We start from the raw sequence: 20,243 nt of genomic DNA, 5'->3' as shown, positions 1-20,243 counted from the left end.
GAAACAGTGAGAGACTTTATTTTGGGGGGCTCCAAAATCATTGCAGATGGTGACTGCAGCCATGAAATTAAAAGATGCTTGCTCCTTGGAAGAAAAGCTATGACAAACCTAGACAGCATATTGAAAAGCTGAGACATTACTTTTCCAACAAAGGTCCATCTAGCCAAAGCTATGGTTTTTCCAGTAGTCATGTACGGATGTGAGAATTGGACTATAAAGAAAACTGAGCATCGAAGAATTGATGCTTTTGAACTGTGGTGTTGGAGAAAACTCTTCAGAGTCCCTTGGACTGCAAGGAGATCCAACCAATCCATCCTAAAGGAAATCAGTTCTGAATATTCATTGGAAGGACTGATGCTGAAGCTGAAACTCCAATACTCTGGCTACCTGATAGGAAGAACTGACTCACTGGAAAAGATCCTGATGCTGGGAAAGACTGAAGGCAGGAGGTGAAGGAGATGACAGAGGATGAGATGGTTGGATGGCATCACTGACTCTATGGACATGAGTTTGAGGAAGCTCCAGGAGATGATGATGGAAAGGGGAGCCTGGCTGATAGTTTGCTGACAGTTAGGATGATAGTTTGCCAAAGATCATAAACACTGGCATATTCCACTTGCTTTTCTGCTCTACCCAGTACGTTCATCACCCAGGAAACGTAGACCAGCCAAACCTGACACCATTCCCTGCATGTAGACCTCATCCCCATTGTGTACAATTTAAGCACATGCCTGTAGGGATATACCTGGTAGAAAGTTACAATCTGTTGGGAAATATGTTTCACATGATTTTTGTATCCACTCAGCTAATTACCAGGAGACTACTGCCCCTATCTGGTTCCTCTGAATTAAGTTCTAGAAATATCTGCACTGGAAATTCAAGAGCACAAGGTCCTGTTTACGATTCTCTGATTATCAGGATAGGTCAGGGAGGACGAGGAGCAAGATGGAATCTAAAGGGACCAAGTCATGAAAACAGGATGGAGTATGAAGGTGGGGGAGGAGGGATGCTGCTAAAGGTCCAGGACCACTAGGGAAAGTCACAGAACATTCCCCCAGGTAATGGCTGATTAAGATCCCACAGCTGTGCTGGAGACAAAAGTGAAACCACTCTGAATTAAATGTTCTGCTCTAAATAAAGTCATGTAACAAATCAGAATCAAATTCAGCTGTAGAGAAGGCTGTAGCCAAGGAAGGAAGAAAAGTACCTTCACACACTGGCCATCAGCTTGAGGTCAATGTAAAGACACAGATGTACTTAAAAAGCCTTAAAGATGGGTCTCCAAAATGGTGTCATAGAGTTTACTAACAATTAAAAAAGTTGGACTTCCCTGGTGGTACAGTGGATGGAAATCTGCCTGCCAATACAAGGGACATGGTTTCAATCGCTGGTCCAGGAAGATTCCACATGCCGCAGAGCAACTAAGCCTATGCACAAAACCTACTGAGACTATGTACTGCAACTACTGAAGCCCATGCATTAAGAGCCCGTGTTCTTCAACAAGAGAAGCCACGGCAACGAGAAGCCTGCGTACTCCAACTGAAGAGCAGCCCTGCCTTCCACACCCAGAGAAAGCCCATGGAAGGAAGGCCCAGCGCAACCAAAAATACAATAAACAATAAATATATAAAATGGTGCTATAAAAGGAGACACAGATGTAAAGAACAGACTTTTGGACTCTGTGGGAGAGGGAGAGGGTGGGATGATTTGGGAGAATGGCATTGAAACATGTATACTATCATGTAAGAAATGAATCGCTAGTCTAGGTTCAATACAGGATACAGGATGCTTGGGGCTGGTGCACTGGGATGACCCAGAGAGATGATATGGGGAGGGTGGTGGGAGGGGGGTTCAGGGTTGGGAATTCATGTACACCTGTGGTGGATTCATGTCAATGTATGGCAAAACCTATATAGTATTGTAAAGCAAAAATAAAATAAAATTTAAAAATTGAAAAAAAAAGAAAATATAAAATAAACTAAAATGTTGCTATAGATGCTACAAGCTAGATTTGTTAAGTCTTTAACTATAGATAATGTGAATTTTTGCCCTTGCAAAGAGAAAACAACAATATTATTCATCTTTAATTTATAGGGCTGGAAGAATCGAGTTGGAAGAATTGATCAATTTAGTATTATTCTATTTTTGAGGTACCTCTCCTTGGCAAAATATGGTTCTAAAAAATGGTCAAAGTAAATCCTTTCATATTTAGGATTGGAAATAAAATTCCAGTGTAAAATAGTTTGGGCATCATCTAAAACTAGTTATACTTCTGGCTAAATGGGGCTCTCAAGAAAAATACAGCTTTATCTTTTTTTATTATGCAGTCAATGATATTTAACAAGAGGTGACTGGGCACTGGAGTTTGACCACTCTGTAGCAGTAGAGAAAAATCTTATTATCATTCAAATAATCTTAGCTTGATTTGCTTTTATGTGACTATTCAGGTGGGTTGGCAAATGGCTGTTACTATATACAAGCTAATTTTACATCAACACCATTTTGGAATAAAGTTTACATTTTCTTGATCATATGATCCATTTTGTCTTTAACCATAAATAATAAACCCTGCCAGCTTCATATAAGATCATTATGCTCCATTCTGTCCTTGACTAGAAAAACAAAATCAACAGAGGTCTCAAAATGTCTAAAAATGACTTGAGAAAAATGTTGCCCATTACTAACAGTAATAGTTGAGATAGAGGGAACATTCATATTTTAATATAGTTAAGAGAGTTCCAGAAAAACATCTATTTTTGCTTTATTGACTATGCCAAAGCCTTTGACTGTGTGGATCACAATAAACTGTGGAAAATTCTGAAAGAGATTGGAATACCAGACCACCTGACCTGCCTCTTGAGAAACCTGTATGCATGTTAGGAAGCAACAGTTAGAACTGGACATGGAACAACAGACTGGTTCCAAATAGGAAAAGGAGTACGTCAAGGTTGTATATTGTCACCTTGTTTATTTAACTTATATGCAAAGTACATCCTGAGAAATGCTGGGCTGGATGAAGCACAAGCTGGAATCAAGATTGCCGGGAGAAACATCAATAACCTCAGATATGCAGATGACACCACCCTTATGGCAGAAAGTGAAGAACTGAAGAGCCTCTTGATGAAAGTGAAAGAGGAGAGTGAAAAAGTTGGCTTAAAGCTCAACATTCAGAAAACGAAGATCATGGCATCTGGTCCTATCAATTCATGGCAAATAGATGGGGAAACGGTGGAAACAGTGGCTGACTTTATTTTTCTGGGCTCCAAAATCACTGCAGATGGTGACTGCAGCCATGAAATTAAAAGACGCTTACTCCTTGGAAGAAAAGTTATGACCAACCTAGACAGAGACATTACTTTGTCAACAAAGGTCCATCTAGTCAAGGCTATGGTTTTTCCAGTGGTCATGTACAGATGGGCTGCCCTGGAGGCTCAGAGGTTAAAGCGTCTGCCTCCAATATGGGAGACCGGGGTTCGATCCCTGGGTCGGGAAGATCCCCTGGAGAAGGAAATGGTAACCTACTCCAGTATTCTTGCCTGGAGAATCCCATGGACAGAGGAGCCTGGCGGGCTACAGTCCACGGGGTCGCAAAGAGTCAGACAAGACTGAGCAACTTCACTTCCCTTCTCCACTTCATGTATGGATGTGAGACTTGGATCATAAAGAAAGCTGAGTGCAGGAGAATTGATGCTTTTGAACTGTGGTGTTGGAGAAGATTCTTGAGAGTCCCTTGGACTGCATGAAGATCCAACCAGTCCATCCTAAAGGAGATCAGTCCTGGGTGTTCACTGGAAGCACTGATGTTAAAGCTGAAACTCCAATACTTTGGCCACCTGATGCAAAGAGCTGACTCATTTGAAAAGACCCTGATGCTGGGAAAGATTGAGGGCAGGAGGAGAAGGGGACGATAGAGGGTTAGATGGTTGGATGGCATCACCATCTCAATGGACATGGGTTTGGGTGAACTCCAGCATTAGGTGATGGACAGGGAGGCCTGGCGTGCTGCAGTTCATGGGGTCGCAAAGAGGACACGGGCACACGACTGAGTGACTGGACTGAACTGAAGGCAAACCCATGCAACTCTAATTACCTCAAATACTTCATTATTGGATCTTTTAATCCTAGCTCTAAAACTCTGTTGCTTTTTTTTTAATGGCATTTAAATCAGAATCTTGCCTTGGGATACAAATGCTAGACAGTAAGTAAACTGGCCACTGAATCTGTATGTTTGGAAAAAAAGGTATAATTTAAGCCTGAATGATCAACACCAGCGTTGCCTGAACAATGTGCTACAACATGGGAGATGAAAAAAAGGCCACGCTTATCAAGTACATTTAGGAAACGATGCTCAGGTAGGATGTATAATGTTCAAAATATTCACTGCCCTTCTTGTGGCATCCTTTGCTGCAAGTGGGTTATATATCCTGCTCCACTGAACCCGGAAAGTACCACGTGATCTTCTTTGGCCAACAAGACATGAACAGGAATGACGTTCTAATCACTTCTTAGCAGAAACGTTCAGCTGTTTATCACCATCACTCTCTCTCCTTCAGTCAAAGGCCAGTTAAGTCCTAGATGTAAGCTGCTAAACCAAGGTCGTGAATAAAGACAATGTGGAACAGAGCCACAGATGACCCAGAGGCAAAACATTAAACTTTTGTTTTTGGAAGCTCTTAAGATTCACAGTAAACATTCACATTTCGGAGATCCTAAGAAATCCTGAAATAAAGACTCTGATTAACTTTAAACCATCACTGCTAACATGCACTTGATCACAGAATCCTTACCTCACATAAAACCCTGAAAGATGTCTTCACAGAAAACTTTCAGGAAATGTCAATGAAAACACTTACTTCAAATCTCCATTCCACTCCGCACAGACTTAATAATATTAGGTTGACTGGGTCATTTCTTCTAGAGTTTTCAAATTTTTCAAAATCTCTTGACAGAATAAAGGTCAACCAGGAGCCATTCTGGTATTTTGACATGAGTCAAATCCCAGAATTCTTCCTTAAAAATAATTTTGCTTTCTGCTATAAATTTCAATGTTCAAAGATGTATAAATTACTGAAAGGTTACAAATGAACATTTAGTGAGTCTACCTTTGAAGACAGCATTTCCAATTTTTAAACAATTAAAAGGCATACTTAGGTTTATCTCAAAACACAGAAACAGACAACTGAACAGCATGAAGCTGAAAAATGCCTTAGAAACAAAACTGAAGTCAGTTGCTATATATAGTGCTCTGACACACAATAGACGACACAGTTGACTAATGGCACCTAGACTCTCAGAAGAAATTGCAATTCCATCTCACAGGAGATTTCACCGCATTTTTAGCTTTAAAAAAATTAAAACAAAAAGAGATATTGTGTTGTTTTCATTTACTGATTTTTAACTAAGAAAAATCCAAAGAGAATTCCATATTATAGCCTCAGAACTAAGTGCACTTGATAATATGAAAAGAGACTCAAAAACCACTAAAATTTTTAAGTTGTTAGGCATTGGGAGATTCAGAAATAGGTTACTGAAACAATCTGCTTTAACATCAGTTCAGTTCAGTTCAGTTCAGTTGCTCAGTCATGTCCAACTCTTTGCAACCCCAAGGACTGCAGCAACCCAGGCTTTCCTGTCCATCATCCACTCCCAGAGCTGACTCAAACTCATGTCCATAGAGTCAGTGATGCAATCCAGCCATCTCATCCTCTGTCATCTCCTTCTCCTCCTGCCTTCAATCCTTCTCACATCAGGGTCTTTTCTAATAAGTCAGTACTTCGCATCAGGTAATCAAAGTATCAGAGCTTTGGCTTCAGTATCAATCCTTCTAATGAATATTCAGGACTGATTTCCTTTAGGATGGACTGGTTGGATCTCCTTGCAGTCCAAGGGACTCTCAAGAGTCTTCTCCAACACCACAGTTCAAAAGCATCATTTCTTCGGCGCTCAGCTTTCTTTATGATCCAACTCTCACATGCATACGGGACTACTAGCTTAGACTAGACGGACCTTTGTTGGCAAAGTAATGTCTCTGCTTTTGAATATGCTAAGTTGGTCATAGCTTTTCTTCCAAGGAGCAAGGGTCTTTTAATTTCATAGTTGCAGTCACCATCTGCAGTGATTCTTGAGCCCAATAAAATAAAGCATCTCACTGTTTCCATTGGTTCCCCATCTATTTGCCATGAAGGGATGGGACTGGATGCCATGATCTCTGTTTTCTGAATGTTGAGTTTTAAGCCAGCTTTTTCACTCTCCTCTTTCACTTTCATCAAGAGGCTCTTCAGTTCCTCTTCGCTTTCTGCCATAAGGGTGGTGTCATCTGCATATCTGAGTTTATTGATATTTCTCCTGGAAATCTTAATTCCAGCTTGCACTTCATCCAGTCCAGCATTTCACATCATGTACTCTGCATATAAGTTAAATAAGCAAGGTGACAATATACAGCCTTGGCATACTCCTTTCCCAATTTGGAACCAGTCTGTTGTTCCATGTCCAGTTCTAACTGTTGCTTCTTGACCTGCATAAAGATTACTCAAGAGGCAGGTAAGGTGGTCTGGTATTCCCATCTCTTTAAGAAATTCCACAGTTTGCTGTGATCCACACAGTCAAAGGTTTTAACGTAGTCAATAAAGCAGATGTTTTCTGGAACTCTCTTGCTTTTTCTATGACCCAACAGATGTTGTCAATTTGACCTCTAGTTCCTCTGCCTTTTCTAAATCCACCTTGAACTTCTGAAAGTTCACGGTTCACATACTGTTGAAGCCTGCCTTGGAGAATTTTGAGCATTACTTTGCTAGTGTGTGAAATAAGTGCAATTATGTGGTAGTTTGAACATTTTTGGCATTGCCTTTCTTTGGGATTGGAATGAAAACTGACCTTTTCCAGTCCTGTGGCCACTGCTGAGTTTTCCAAATTTGCTGGCATATTGAATGCAGCATTTTCACAGCATCATCTTTTAGGACTTGAAAGAGCTCAGCTGGAATTCCATCGTCTCCAATAGCTTTGTCTGTAGTGATGCTTCCTAAGGTCCACTTGACTTCACATTCCAGGATGTCTGGCTCTAGGTGAGTGATCACTCCATCGTGGTTATTTGAGTCATGAAGATTTTTTTTTTTTACAGTTCTGTGTCTTCTTGCCACCTCTTCTTAATATCTTCTGCTTCTTTAGGTCCATACCATTTCTGTCCTTTATTGTGCCCATCTTTCCAAGAAATAATCCCTTGGTATCTCTAATTTTCTTGAAGAGATCTCTAGTCTTTCCCATTTTATTCTTTTCCTCTATTTCTTCGCATTGATCACTGAGGAAAGCTTTCTTAGTTCTCCTTGCTATTCTTTGGAACTGTACATTCAGATGGATATATCTTTCCTTTTCTCCTTTGCCTTTTACTTCTATTCTTTTTTCAGCTATTTGTAAGGCCTCCTCAGACAATCAATTTGCCTTTTTGCATTTCTTCTTTTGGGGATGGTTTTGATCACCACATCCTGTACAATGTTATGAACTTCTATCCATAGTTCTTCAGGCACTCTATATATCAGATCTAATCCCTTGAATCTATTTGTCACTTCCACTGTATATTCGTAAGGGATTTGATTTAAATCATACCTGAATGGTCTAGTGGTTTTCCCCACTTTCTTCAATTTCAGTCTGAATTTGGCAACAAGAATTTCATGATCTGAGCCACAGTCAGCTCCCAGTCTTGTTTTTGCTAACTGTATAGAGCTTCTCCACCTTTGGCTACAAAGAATATAATCAATCTGATTTCAGTATTGACCATTTGGTGATGTCTACATGTAGAGTTATCTCTTATGTTTTTGGAAGAGGGTGTTTACTATGACCAGTGTGTTCTCTTGGCAAAACTCTGTTAGCTTTTGCTCTGCTTCATTTTGTACTCCAAGGCCAAACTTGGCTGTTACTCCAGGTATCATCTCTTGACTTCCTACTTTTGCATTTCAGTCCCCTATGATGAAAAGGACATCTTTTTTTTGGTGTTAGTTCTAGAAGATCTTGTAGGTTGTCATAGAACCATTCAACTTCAGCTTCTTCAATATTGGTGGTTGGGGCATAGCCTTGGATTTCTGTGATATTGAATGGTTTGCCTTGGAAACAAACAGGGATCATTCTGTCATTTTTGAGATTGCACCCAAGTACTGTATTTTGGACTCTTTTGTTGGCTAGGAGGGCTATTCCATTCCTTTGAAGAGATTCTTGCCCACAGTAGTAGATACAATGGTCATCTGAATTAAATTCACCGATTCCAGTCCATTTTAGTTCACTGATTCCTAAAATGTCGATGTTCACTCTTGCCATCTCCTGTTTGACCACTTCCAATTTACCTTGATTCAAGGACCTAACATTCCAGGTTCCTATGCAATATTGTTCTTTACAGTATTGGACTTTACTTCCATTACCAGTCACAGGATGTGAGTGTTATTTTCGCTTTGCTTCAGCCTCTTCATTCTTTCTGGAACTATTTCTCCACTCTTCTCCAGTAGCATATTGGCCATACTGACCTGGGGTGTTCATCTTTCAATGTCATATCTTTTTTGCCTTTTCATACTGTTCACAGGGTTCTCAAGGCAAAAATACTGAAGTGGTTTGCCATTCCCTTCTCCAGTGGACCACATTCTGTCAGTACCGTCCCTGCACGCATGGCTCATAGTTTTATTGAGTTAGACAAGGCTGTGGTCCAAGTGACCAGTCATTCTCCTGTTGATGAATACTCAGCAGTTAGTTGCAATTTTGGAGTTCTCACAGGAGAAGATGAGCTCACGTCCTTCTACTCTGCCATCCTGTGAATCAGACTTGCTTTAACTTATACCAAGGATATTTCTAAGACCAGTTTTTGTCTGGAATAATAAAAGCCTGCTCTTACCAAGGGCCCCTAAAGTGCCTTCTTTCAGAAAAGAAGACAGCGGCAGTGCAACCTGGCAGGCCCTCTTTTGTTGCATGCACTCAGAGTCATGTGCAACTTTTATGACCTGATGGATTGTAGTCCACCAGGTTCCTCTGTCCATGGGATTTCCCAGACAAGAATACTGGAGTGGGTTGCCATGCCCTTCTCCAGGGGATCTTCCCTGCTTTCCCCAACCTCATCATCACAGGGTCCAATAACTACCCTCTGCCCTTAGCTATGTACATATCAAACTCTGCACTCAAAGCAAACCAGTCAAAGTGAAAAAGGGAGCAAACAATTTCAAAGATCATTTCTTTCATTCTAAAGTTCTCTCATTGTCTGACTTTGTGAAAAACTGCTATAAGAAAGGGCCAATTAATAATCTACAGCTTTGATAGTTTAAGTGCTATATTAGTAATTTGAAAGAGTTATAACTCAGGAAAAATATCTAAGAAGTCCAGAAAATAATTTATGATTAAAAACAACTGTTCTATTTATGAAAAGACTGCATTTATTTCTTGAGGAACCTGGATCCGCCTTAAGATGCATATTTGATTTGAAGCTGGTCCTCTTCTGCCACCAAGTGTTAACACACACTTCTAACAAACCAGTTTCTGCAATGTCAAATCACAGAAACACCAATACAAGGCCACTCAGTGTGAAAAATAAAACCAAAATAAAGCACTATAAAAAGCACTGACCTAAACAAATAGAGTCTAACCACATGAAACAAACATACTCTGAAGAAATGATGCAAACAAGTTGAATTTTAGCTATTTCAGAGACAAAACAATTTAAAGAAGCTTTTCTGAGGCTTCATTCATTTGATTTAAAAAACTACTGTTTGAGACCTCATGGACTGTAGCCTACCAGGCTCCTCCCTCCATGGGATTCTCCAGGCAAGAATACTGGAGTGGGTTGCCACTTCCTTCTCCACAGGATCTTCCCGACCCAGGGATCGAACCTTAGTCTCCCGCATTGCAGGCAGACGCTTTAACCTCTGAGCCACCAGGGAAGCCCTTTGAAAACACAGTGATAATCAAAATAGCTTGAAGATATACAAAACTATTTTCAAGGGAATTCCCTGGCAATCCAGTGCATAAGACACCATTCTTTCACTGCTGAGGGTATGGGTTTAATCCCTGGTCAGGGAACTAAGATCCCACAAGCTGTACAGCCCAGTCAAAAAAAAAGCATACTACTTTTACTACTCTCTTATGAGATATATTCCACTAGAATTTCATGAGACTAAGAATATGGACAACTAACATATATATGTAAATGCCTCCTGGTGTTAGAAAAATATATAATTGTCAAAAAAAAAAAAAAAAAGTCTTATGTTTCCCAGAATCTCAGTTAGAAAACTTAATTCTCTAGTTTGAGAACCAGAACACCATACTGTAGCAGAGGAAGTTCCATATCAGGAAATTTGAAGGAGAGTTCTTTATTTGAAGGATAGTTTCATTTGCAGGGAATAAGAAAAGGCCAGAAGGATATACTAGTAATGGTACCTAAAAGAGAAATGATATTGGAAGGAAGGGAGTGAGAGATTGGTGATGAGGGAAAAAAATTTATCTTTCACTCTGTAGGTCTATTTGTAGATAGATTTTTTTCAGTGAGCATATATTCATCTAACACTTTTATAATTAAAATAACTTTTAAAACACAAGTACTTGAAATGACACAAACTTCTTAATATGAGTGAAAAAAAAATTATTCAACATCCCTCTACCCTGCCCCTTTTATTTCATTATCAACCTTAAGTAAACTGAATGTTGGTAATACATTCCATTATTGACTTTATCAATGGTCTCACCCTTGTAAATGAGTGGACCCAGAATGAAAACTCAGAAGAGAATCAGTGCTGAGAGAGAGGAAAATAGATTCTGGATGGGGCTCTGCAACTGAGAACAGTGTGATCTCATTTCAGCCACTTAAGCTCTGAGTCTCAGATCCCCTTTCTATAAAGTAAAAGGAGCAGACTCTGTGAAATCATCTGTCAAGAAACCACTTAAAATGCATGCAGTCTGAAATGTTGAAATATAAATTCTAGAGTTAATTTAAGCATCCCTTTGATAAACATCTTGGGTGCTCTCATTTCAAAGTTAATAAAGACAGAAACATTTGGAAATGTTGGTATTACCTTCACCACTGATTTGTCATTCTGGGATTAAGTTTGAAACCACTGGGAAGAGGACAATCCATGTGAAAGCAAGATAAGAAAGATAACGAGTAAAAGAGTAAACTGTCAGTCTACAAGTTTTGTCAGTTTTCATCATTCCTAATTCCAAAATCTATGATATACACAAATTATTTCTACCTAAATATTCTAGAATGTTATCTAATATAGTTATTATTTAATTTGAGCATAGGAAAAAAAACATGCAAGATACTGGGGGATAGGGTGATTTTTACAAAAGTTTGTAGTAAACTCATAACCACAGGATGGCCAACCACCCAAACACGTTTTACAGGACCAAAAAGACTTTCTGAGCACAGACATTAAATACAAACTGTTGAATTTAGAAAAAAAGATCTACTTACTAATAACATGACCTTCATTTATAGAGCTGCAAATCAAGTCTGAACTGCAGCAAAGGGTTATGGAGAGCAGGAGTGAATACTATGCCCATCTGCAGGCCCATCTCCAAAACTCTGGTACATCAGAGCAGCTCAGCAGATGCCTTAATTCGCATGACAACCTCCCTAGGCTGAAATGGGAGAAACAAGGAAGGGTGCCCTTAGGATTCCAGGAGAACTGCTTGCGACTCCAGATAAAAGTTCAAAGTGCCTCCAGCCTCTGAGGAAGAAGGAAGCAATGGCTTAGGAAGGCAGCAAGTCGCCCTGAGATAAGGAAAGTCAAAAGACATGTCCCCTGGCTTGTGTCACTGCTGACCATTCCCAGGGAGTACTTTCAAATACTGAGCTAGGGAGGGAGGCCTTTCTGTTACCCTCTTGCCCAGTCCCTGCAATACCTGCTCCATACCCTCAGTGGAGACAACTTCTGAAAGAGCAGCAGCTTTGTCGAAACTTCAAAAGAGCTACATAAAAGTGGGGAGGGGAGCAGAGCATGTCCGACCTTGAAGAACCCAGCTACAGGGAGCAGCACCAGTGTATGCAGGCCGGTGGAGGAAGCTTTGAAGGCAGCAGGCGGCAAACAATCAGAAGAAAACAACGCAGCAAAACCCAACTCTGGCTCCACCCCCCAAGCTTTTCAAGGGATGAAACAAGATGTAGCAACAGATGAAGCAGCAGTGAGTGATGGTCAGAGTGTGCAGCTGACAGCCACAGAGGCAAAGGAGGAGACAGCAGTCATGGCCTCCATGGAGCCTCATGAGCCAACTCAGCATCCTTGGGAGCTGGAACCAAATCCAATTGGAATCCCAGGAGCAATAGTGGCAGGGGTGTCAAAACCCACTACGAATGTCATTCATGCTGTAGGTGGTAAAACAAGGCTGATGATAAAATGTCCACTCACCTTCTTCCAGAGCCATGGTGACTTGGACAATTTCATGAAGGTCAAATGAGGCTTAAAAGTTCTGCTTTCTCCTGCCAAGATACCTTTTTCTTGAAATGTCCTTTTTGCAGCATCTGAAGAAAATAAAAAGAAGCATAAAAATGCTACTATATGATACCCTATATGAGAAAAGAATCTAAAAAGGAATAAATATATGTATAACTGAATCACTCTGCTGTATGCCTGAAACTAATCAATTTACAACCATGTAAATCAACCATACTCCAATAAAATTAAAATGTAAACAAAAAATGCTACTGTGGCTGTCTTTAATCATAAAAATAAATTATTCTACAACAAAGGTAATAAACTGGCTTGAGATATGATTTTTAAGAGAGGAAAAACTACAATGTGTATGATGCCAAATACATTATGATGGTTAAATCTGCAATAATGTCAAAGTTTGGAATATGGCAGAAATCAACACAACTTTGTAAAGCAATTACCCTCCAACTAAAGGTTGAAAAACATAAATTAAAAAAAAAAAAAAAAAAAACTTTGGGTAAAACACACAAAAGGAACAATTGGAAAAGGAAATATTTAATAAATAAAATAATTGACTGATATGATGCTGATTTCATGCAATATCCTAGTGGCGCCCATATATATATATATATAAAATGAACTAGGTTATCTGTAACTCCTCATATCCAAAAGTTCTGCTTCTAACCAAGATAGAATAACAGGAGTCTGATTTACCCTCCCATCTGAAACAACCAGGACAAAAAAGGACAAAATATATGAAGCAATGGTTTGTAAGATGCTGTACACCTGGTAATGAAGGTGAATGGTCCCTTAGAGATGAGAAAAAAACGAAGTGAGCCCTTTGATTAACCAACTTACACCCCTGGGTGTTGAGTCCCCTATTCAAGGAAGATAAACCCAGATGGAGCCCAGTCATCACACTAGGTTCAGGGAAAAAAAAAGCCAAGAGTAGAAAGAGCAACACATCTGGAGCTCATGGGACAGAGTGCCAGAGAAGTGAGGGCTCCAGAGAGAAAACTCCAGAGATCTGCAAAGGCTCCCCCGAGTGGATTCAGCAGAGAAGTGACCAGCATGGGTATGTGAGCAAACTACCTGAAGCTGAAAAACACACTTGAAAGGATTAGATAGAACACTCCCAGCTCTCACCCAAGGTCAGAAAGTGTGTCTGTTCCCATCAGCCAGACTGGAAAGCCTCAAGATGCATGGGACACTGGGAAGAATAAGGATTTTGCCTCAGTGGAAAGGAAAAATGAGCTCTGGCCTGGTACTATTCTAGTCCCTCCTAACAAATATTAGAAGCAAAACTCAAGAGGAAAAACCTGTATCAAAGTAATTTAGTTGTGTCCCAGCACAAAGCCCAAGTATAATTATAGAACGACAAAACCATCCAGCACCCCACAAGTGCCTGATATCGAACGAAGAGGCATGTAACAAACAGAAAAATATAACCCATGAAGAAGAAAATAAATCAATTAATCAAAAGCCACTTAGAACTAACATAGATGTTAGAACGAGCAGATAAGGGCTTCAAAACAGTTATTCTAATTGTATTCTTTATGTTTAAAAAGTTGAGATGCTAGTGATCAAAAAAAACCTATATTAAACTTTTAGAGGTAAAAAATGCAAGGTCTGGGAAAAATAGATGAGACACTACAGAATAACAACAACAACAACAAAAACCAGTGAACTTGGGAGACATAACAATAAAAACCACTCAAAATAAAACAGAGGGAAAAAAAGAAATAACAACAACAACAAGAGAATAGTTTATCAGTGAGACGTGACGCAACTTAGGCTGCCTAATACGTGTGTAAGTGGAGTTCCCTGAAAAAGGTGAGAGAAGTAGAGAAGATACTCGAAGAACTAATGACTGTTGGAGAGTGAGAGCTACCACCACCACAGAGAAAGATAATCTGGGCAGTAACTACGAAAGTTTAAGCTGCACAAGCATTTTGACAGCAATTCCAATATTAGGAAAACATACAAAAATAAACAACAAGTACCAACACATAAGATTTTATAGAAAAGATATTTACCATTGCTTGAATTATCACAGGCTGAAAACAACCTTCAACAGTAAAGAAACGGTTGCTATTGCGCCTCCCAGGTGGTACAGTGGTAAAGAGTTCCCTGCCAATGCAGGAGACACAGGGGATGCCAGTCTGATCCCCGGGTCGGGAAGACCCCCTGGGGGAGGCCATGACAACCCACACTCCAGTATTCTTGCCTGGAGAATCCCATGGACAGAGGAGCCTGGCGGCCTACAGTCCCATGGATCACGAAGAGTCAGACTCAACTGAGTGATTAGCACGCATGCATGCATACTAAAAACTGCCATAATCAAAAGAATGAATTCAAGTTACATATATTAACCTGAAAAGACATCTGTGGCACCTATTAAGCAAAAAAAAAAAAAAAAGGCAAATTGCATGGTTACTATATCTGAAACATGATTCCATGATTGAAAGAGACACGTATACCCCAATGTTCATCGCAGCACTGTTTATAATAGCCAGGACATGGAAACAACCTAGATGTCCATCAGCAGATGAATGGATAAGAAAGCTGTGGTACATATACACAATGGAGTATTACTCAGTCATTAAAAAGAATACATTTGAATCAGTTCTAATGAGATGGATGAAACTGGAGCCGATTATACAGAGTGAAGTAAGCCAGAAAGAAAAACACCAATACAGTATACTAACACATACATATGGAATTTAGAAAGATGGTAATGATGACCCTGTATGCGAGACAGCAAAAGAGACACAGATGTCTAGAATGGACTTTTGGACTCTGAGGGAGAGGGAGAGGGTGGGATGATTTGGGAGAATGGCACTGAAACATGTATACTATCATGTAAGAAACAAATCACCAGTTTATGTTCCATACAGGATACAGGATGCTTGGGGCTGATGCATGGGAATGATCCAGAGAGATGATATGGGGTGGGAGGTGGGAGCAGGGTTCAGGACTGGGAACTCATGTACACCCGTGGTGGATTCATGTCAATGTATGGCAAAACCAATACAGAATTGTAAAGTAAAACAAAGTAAAAAAAAAAAAAACTAAAACAACTTTTAAATAAAATATTTAAAAAGACAAAGAAAATAAATTCTATATATTTATATTTTTATTAGCACAGAATAGTATAGAATACTTTAAGATGGAAGTTGAGATTGAATAGAGGTAGGAGAGAATAGTAATGTTTTCTTTATACCTCTTTAACTGTATGAATGATTATAATGAGCATGTGTTACTTTTGAATAAAAAGTTTAAAAATAAGCATGGTAACAAACTGACAACACATGAGCAATATAAGATTGCTACACGTGCACAAGCATCATCATAGAGTGCACAAGTAAGAGGGGAGATTACTTTGCCAGACATGTGAAAAATCCATCCCTTTCAAAGACCTTAGTAAACAAGTTCTTATTTGGTCTTTTTATCTTAAAATCAGGGCTAATGCATAAGATAATTTTAAAGACAAGAAAACTGAAACATAAGAAACTGATGCTCAAGGTCCCACTCCTTGTGAGCAGTGGAGAAGGAAGTGAAATCCAGGTGCCCTAACTGCTACCCTGGTCATGCTTCAAGCTGGCTGAAACCTCAGCTTGAACCGAGGGGGCAGGGAAGGGCACAGAAGCCGCCTCTACAACTTCAAGGGGAAGAGGAAGGCAGAGGATTCTGCCGTCTCCCACCATGCCCATGCACATCAGTTTCAGTCAGAGAAGTTCCCTTCTTCTACACTTTGAGCTCCCAAATACCATTTCTTTTTTTTTTTTTTTTTTTAAAGAACTCCAACATATACCAAAAAAAAAAAGTTTGAAAAGCAATGATCAAAAAACCTGCACAGGGTCCCTTCAGTAGAAATAATCCCACCAATAATGTCCATTTAAAAAAAAAAAAAAAGGAAACCGTAGGACTTCCTTGCTGGCCCAGTGGTTAAGAATCTGCCTGCCAATGCAGGGGATATGGGTTCTATCACTGGTCTGGCAAAATCCCACATGCCAAGGAGCAACTAAGCCTGTGCACCACAACTTCTGAGCTCGCATCCCTAGAGCCTGTGCTTTGCAACAAGAGGCCATCACAATGAGAAGCCTCTCCACTCCAACTAGAGTAGCTCCCACTCACCACAACTAGAGAAAGCCCGCACACAGCAATGAAGACCCAGCACAGCCAAAAGTAATTTTTTTAATGGAAACTGGTAAAACATACGACACAGAATATACCTTTGAATCTCAACGAAGACCACAGTCAATCTAAATATTCAGTGAGAAATGGTCCTTTTTCCGTTTAGCTAAATCTTATCAATGTTAAATATGTCCTAATTTTTCTAACAGTTAAAATCATGAACTTAATGAAAGATGATCTAATGATTCAAGGAAAGGTGTCCTTAAAAATAAAAGATACACCAGGTACTGTTCTGGGTGCTGGGAATACAATGGATAAAATAAACCCTCTACCCTCATGGAGCAGAGAGAGAGAGCGCCACAAACAAACACGCAGCATCAGGAATCAATAAGTGATACAAAGAAAAATAAAGTGGTAGGGGTATACAAAGTGATGTGGAAGAAAAGGGATTGCTATTTCAGAGAAGGTGGTCTGGAAATCCTGTTCTGAAGGTGAGACATTCAAGAAGCCACCTGGAGAAGAGAATCGTGTGTGTTTCTGGGACGAAGGAGCTCACAGCAGAAGGAACAACTTTCAGAGTGAGGAGTGGTGAGTAGGTCAAAGAGCAGTAAAAAGGATAGGTAACTGGAGCAGGGTGGGAGGCTTGGGGAAGAAGTAAGAAATAGGTTTAGAGAAGCAGTCAGGGGCCTTATGAAGCATGGTAAATAAGACCTTCAGATTGTATTCTCAGTATGGTAGAAAATTTTGAGTGTTTTAAGCAAGGGAAACTTATGTATGATAGTGACTTTCTTTACCCAGCTATATTTCAGCTGGAAAATACATGTCTTTCTAGTAGGAGAAATTGAGGCTTGGGAGACTCAAAGTGCTCCTCTCTTTCCCTGGGGCTGTATTAGTTGAAGGGAAGACAGCTAAACAGAGTGTCAGAGTGTTTAGAGCGGGGGGACATGTACCAGGCTTGGGTTTTTTTTAATATTTTATTTATTAGCTGTGCCAGGTCTTAGTTGCAGCATGTGGGATAGTCAGTCTTCATTGCAGCACGTGGAATCTTTGGTTACAGCATGCAGATTCTTGGTTGTGGCATGCGGGATCTAGTTCCCTAACCAGGGATGGAACCCCGGCCTTCTGCACTGAGAGCACGGCGTCTTAACCACTGGACAACCAGGCAAGTCCCTAAGGCTTGATTTTTTAAGCTGGAGCCTTCCTTGTCCCCATATATAGTTATTTTCTGTAACTATTCTTGGGTCCACGAGATTTCACCCTACTGCTCATAAACTCAAACTCAATGGAGCTGTCTGAGGGCCCTTTCCACCCTTCCGCTACTCTTGAACACAAAGAAAAAGCAGAATTCCCCGAGGCCAAGGCAGAATGGATAGGAATACTGTACAGCCATCCGTCATCACACAGCGTCATCCTAGCTCCACCTCCACTCTGAGGGCACAGGGAATTCTGGCTTTGCTGCCTCTGTGGACATGTCTCAGAAACAAAGCGCAGGTCACTCCTGCTCTCAGCCTTGTGCGACTTTGCTGCTTCATTCACAGGGTGATGGAGGGACAAGAATTCACACTCGAGTTTGGCCTCTAACTCTCTTCTTCATCCAAACGAGAAAATCTTTCCTAGCACTCGGGCAGGAAAAAACACCATTATGCTTAGTTGCTGAAACCTCAAAGTCCTTTCTCTATTGTTTCTGCTGTATTCTCTCTTCTGAACACAGTAAGTGCCACTGCTTAGAGGGAGGCCAGGCATAAAAGCTAGGGAAGAAGAAACACACAGATAAAAATTCAATAGTTCAAAATACTATTTCACTGCATTTTTAAAATCTTACTTTGTTATTTTGTCTAATATCTACCAAATGCTAGTATGTGCTACATATGCTGTTTTGATTACACTCTGTAAATCTGAGGCATGTCCTAAAAACCCTTCACTGCAACTCCCTGCCACCATATGATTTTCCCCGTCTCTTCTATGGTAATAGAAAAGGTTAAGCAATAGACCATTAGAATACCAAGAAAACATTCATTCTTAGCTGAAACCAACAGATAACAGTTTTGGCTGAGTTAAGCAGGGAAGGAATTTATATAATAACACTGGGAGGACTAAAGTTCCAGGCTGGAAGGCCAGGAAGCCAAGATGTCCCCCGTTAATAGTCCAGAGACACCACAACCTCACCCAGCTGGCATTACTGAAGCCACGCACGTGCACATGCACACACACACACACACACACACACACACACACAGACACGAAGGGCGAGAACCCTGCCACCTGTCTTCGACAGTGACGACTCCACCTATCCCCAGAATGGATTCTGCACGGTAGTTTGTTGCTCAAGTTGCTAGCTTCTGAGTCAAAGTCTGGGTCAAAGCAAGATGATGTAGAACCAAAAAGGCAAAACCTGTGAAAGAAGGTATGTGACATCACAGTGCAGGAAGAGTTTAGATCCTGGGCAGCCTAAACAAAAGACAGCGGTCCAGCATACACATGTTTTAAAGAAGACTGTATTTATAACAATCATGGGTGTGCCTTGGAGATTCTGACAGTTCAGTTCCAAACCACCACAATAAAGCAAATATCACAATGCTGCTGCTGCTGCTGCTGCTGCTAAGTCGCTTCAGTTGTGTCCGACCCTGTGTGACCCCATAGACGGACCAGGCTCCCCTGTCCCTGGGATTCTCCAGGCAAGAATACTGGAGTGGGTTGCCAGTTCCTTCTCCAATGCATGAAAGTGAAAAGTGAAAGTGAAGTCGCTCAGTCATGTCCAACTCTTAGCAACCCCATGGACTGCGGCCCACCAGGCTCCTCCATCCACAGGATTTTCCAGGCAAGAGTGCTGGAGTGGGGTGCCATTGCCTTCCCCGAAATATCACAATAGAGTCACACAAATTTGAGGGGATGTATACCTGATGCTGGGAGGGCCTGGGGGCAGGAGGAGAAGGGGATGACAGAGGATGAGATGGCTGGATGGCATCACCAACTGATGGACATGAGTTTGAGTGAACTCTGGGAGTTGGTGATGGACAGGGAGGCCTGAGGCGCCGTGATTCACTGGGGTCACAAAGAGTCGGACACGACTGAGTGACTGAACTGAACTGATACCCACTCCAGTACTCTTGCCTAGAAAATCCCATGGATGGAGGAGCCTGGTGCAGGCTACTGTCCATGGGGTCGCGAAGAGTCGGACACAACTGAGCAATTTCACTTCGATTTCACTTCATTGCTAAAAACGGGTAACCACCGTCTGAGCCCTCAGTGAGTGGTAATTTCTTTGCTGGTGAAGGGTCTTGCTATGAAGTTGATGGCTGTTGACTGATCAGGGTGGTAGCTGCTGAAGGTTGGGGCGGCTGTGACAATTACTTAAATAAGAATGAAATCTGCCATATTGATTAACTCTTCCTTTCACTTGAACACTTAGAGGCCACTGTAGGATTATTAACTGGCTTAACTTCAGTATCATTCTGTTCAAGGAACAGCCCAAAGAGTGAGTGAGAGATGGGGAAACGGCCAGTCAGTGAGTAGTCAGAACACACACATTTATTCAGTTGGCTGCCTTGTATGGGCGTGGTTCATTGCACCCTGAAGGTCATTGACCACAGGTTACTATAACAAATATAATAATGAAAAGTTTAAAATATTGAGAGAATTATCAAAATGTGACATAAAGACACTAAGTGAGCAAACGTTAGAAAAGTGTCACTGATAGACTGGCTCTACACAAGG

At 40.8% G+C, this 20,243-nt stretch overlaps 1 protein-coding gene across 2 annotated transcripts in view; it reads right to left on the bottom strand.

The window, feature by feature from the left end:
- AKAP7 (A-kinase anchoring protein 7) overlaps nt 1-20,243 on the bottom strand; it is a 130,457-nt gene that overhangs the window by 71,589 nt on the left and 38,625 nt on the right. For both annotated transcript variants that reach the window (XM_040239223.1, XM_040239222.1), the window contains exon 6: nt 12,369-12,481. In XM_040239223.1, the coding sequence (XP_040095157.1) occupies nt 12,369-12,481 (113 nt within the window). The remainder of the gene's footprint in view (nt 1-12,368; nt 12,482-20,243) is intronic.

The sequence above is a fragment of the Oryx dammah genome, unplaced genomic scaffold (assembly GCF_014754425.2).
Source record: "Oryx dammah isolate SB20612 unplaced genomic scaffold, SCBI_Odam_1.1 HiC_scaffold_4, whole genome shotgun sequence".
In the NCBI taxonomy this organism is placed as follows: Eukaryota; Metazoa; Chordata; class Mammalia; order Artiodactyla; family Bovidae; genus Oryx; species Oryx dammah.
Note: the sequence above shows the minus strand (reverse complement) of the source record. Positions and strands in the feature narration are given on the sequence as shown.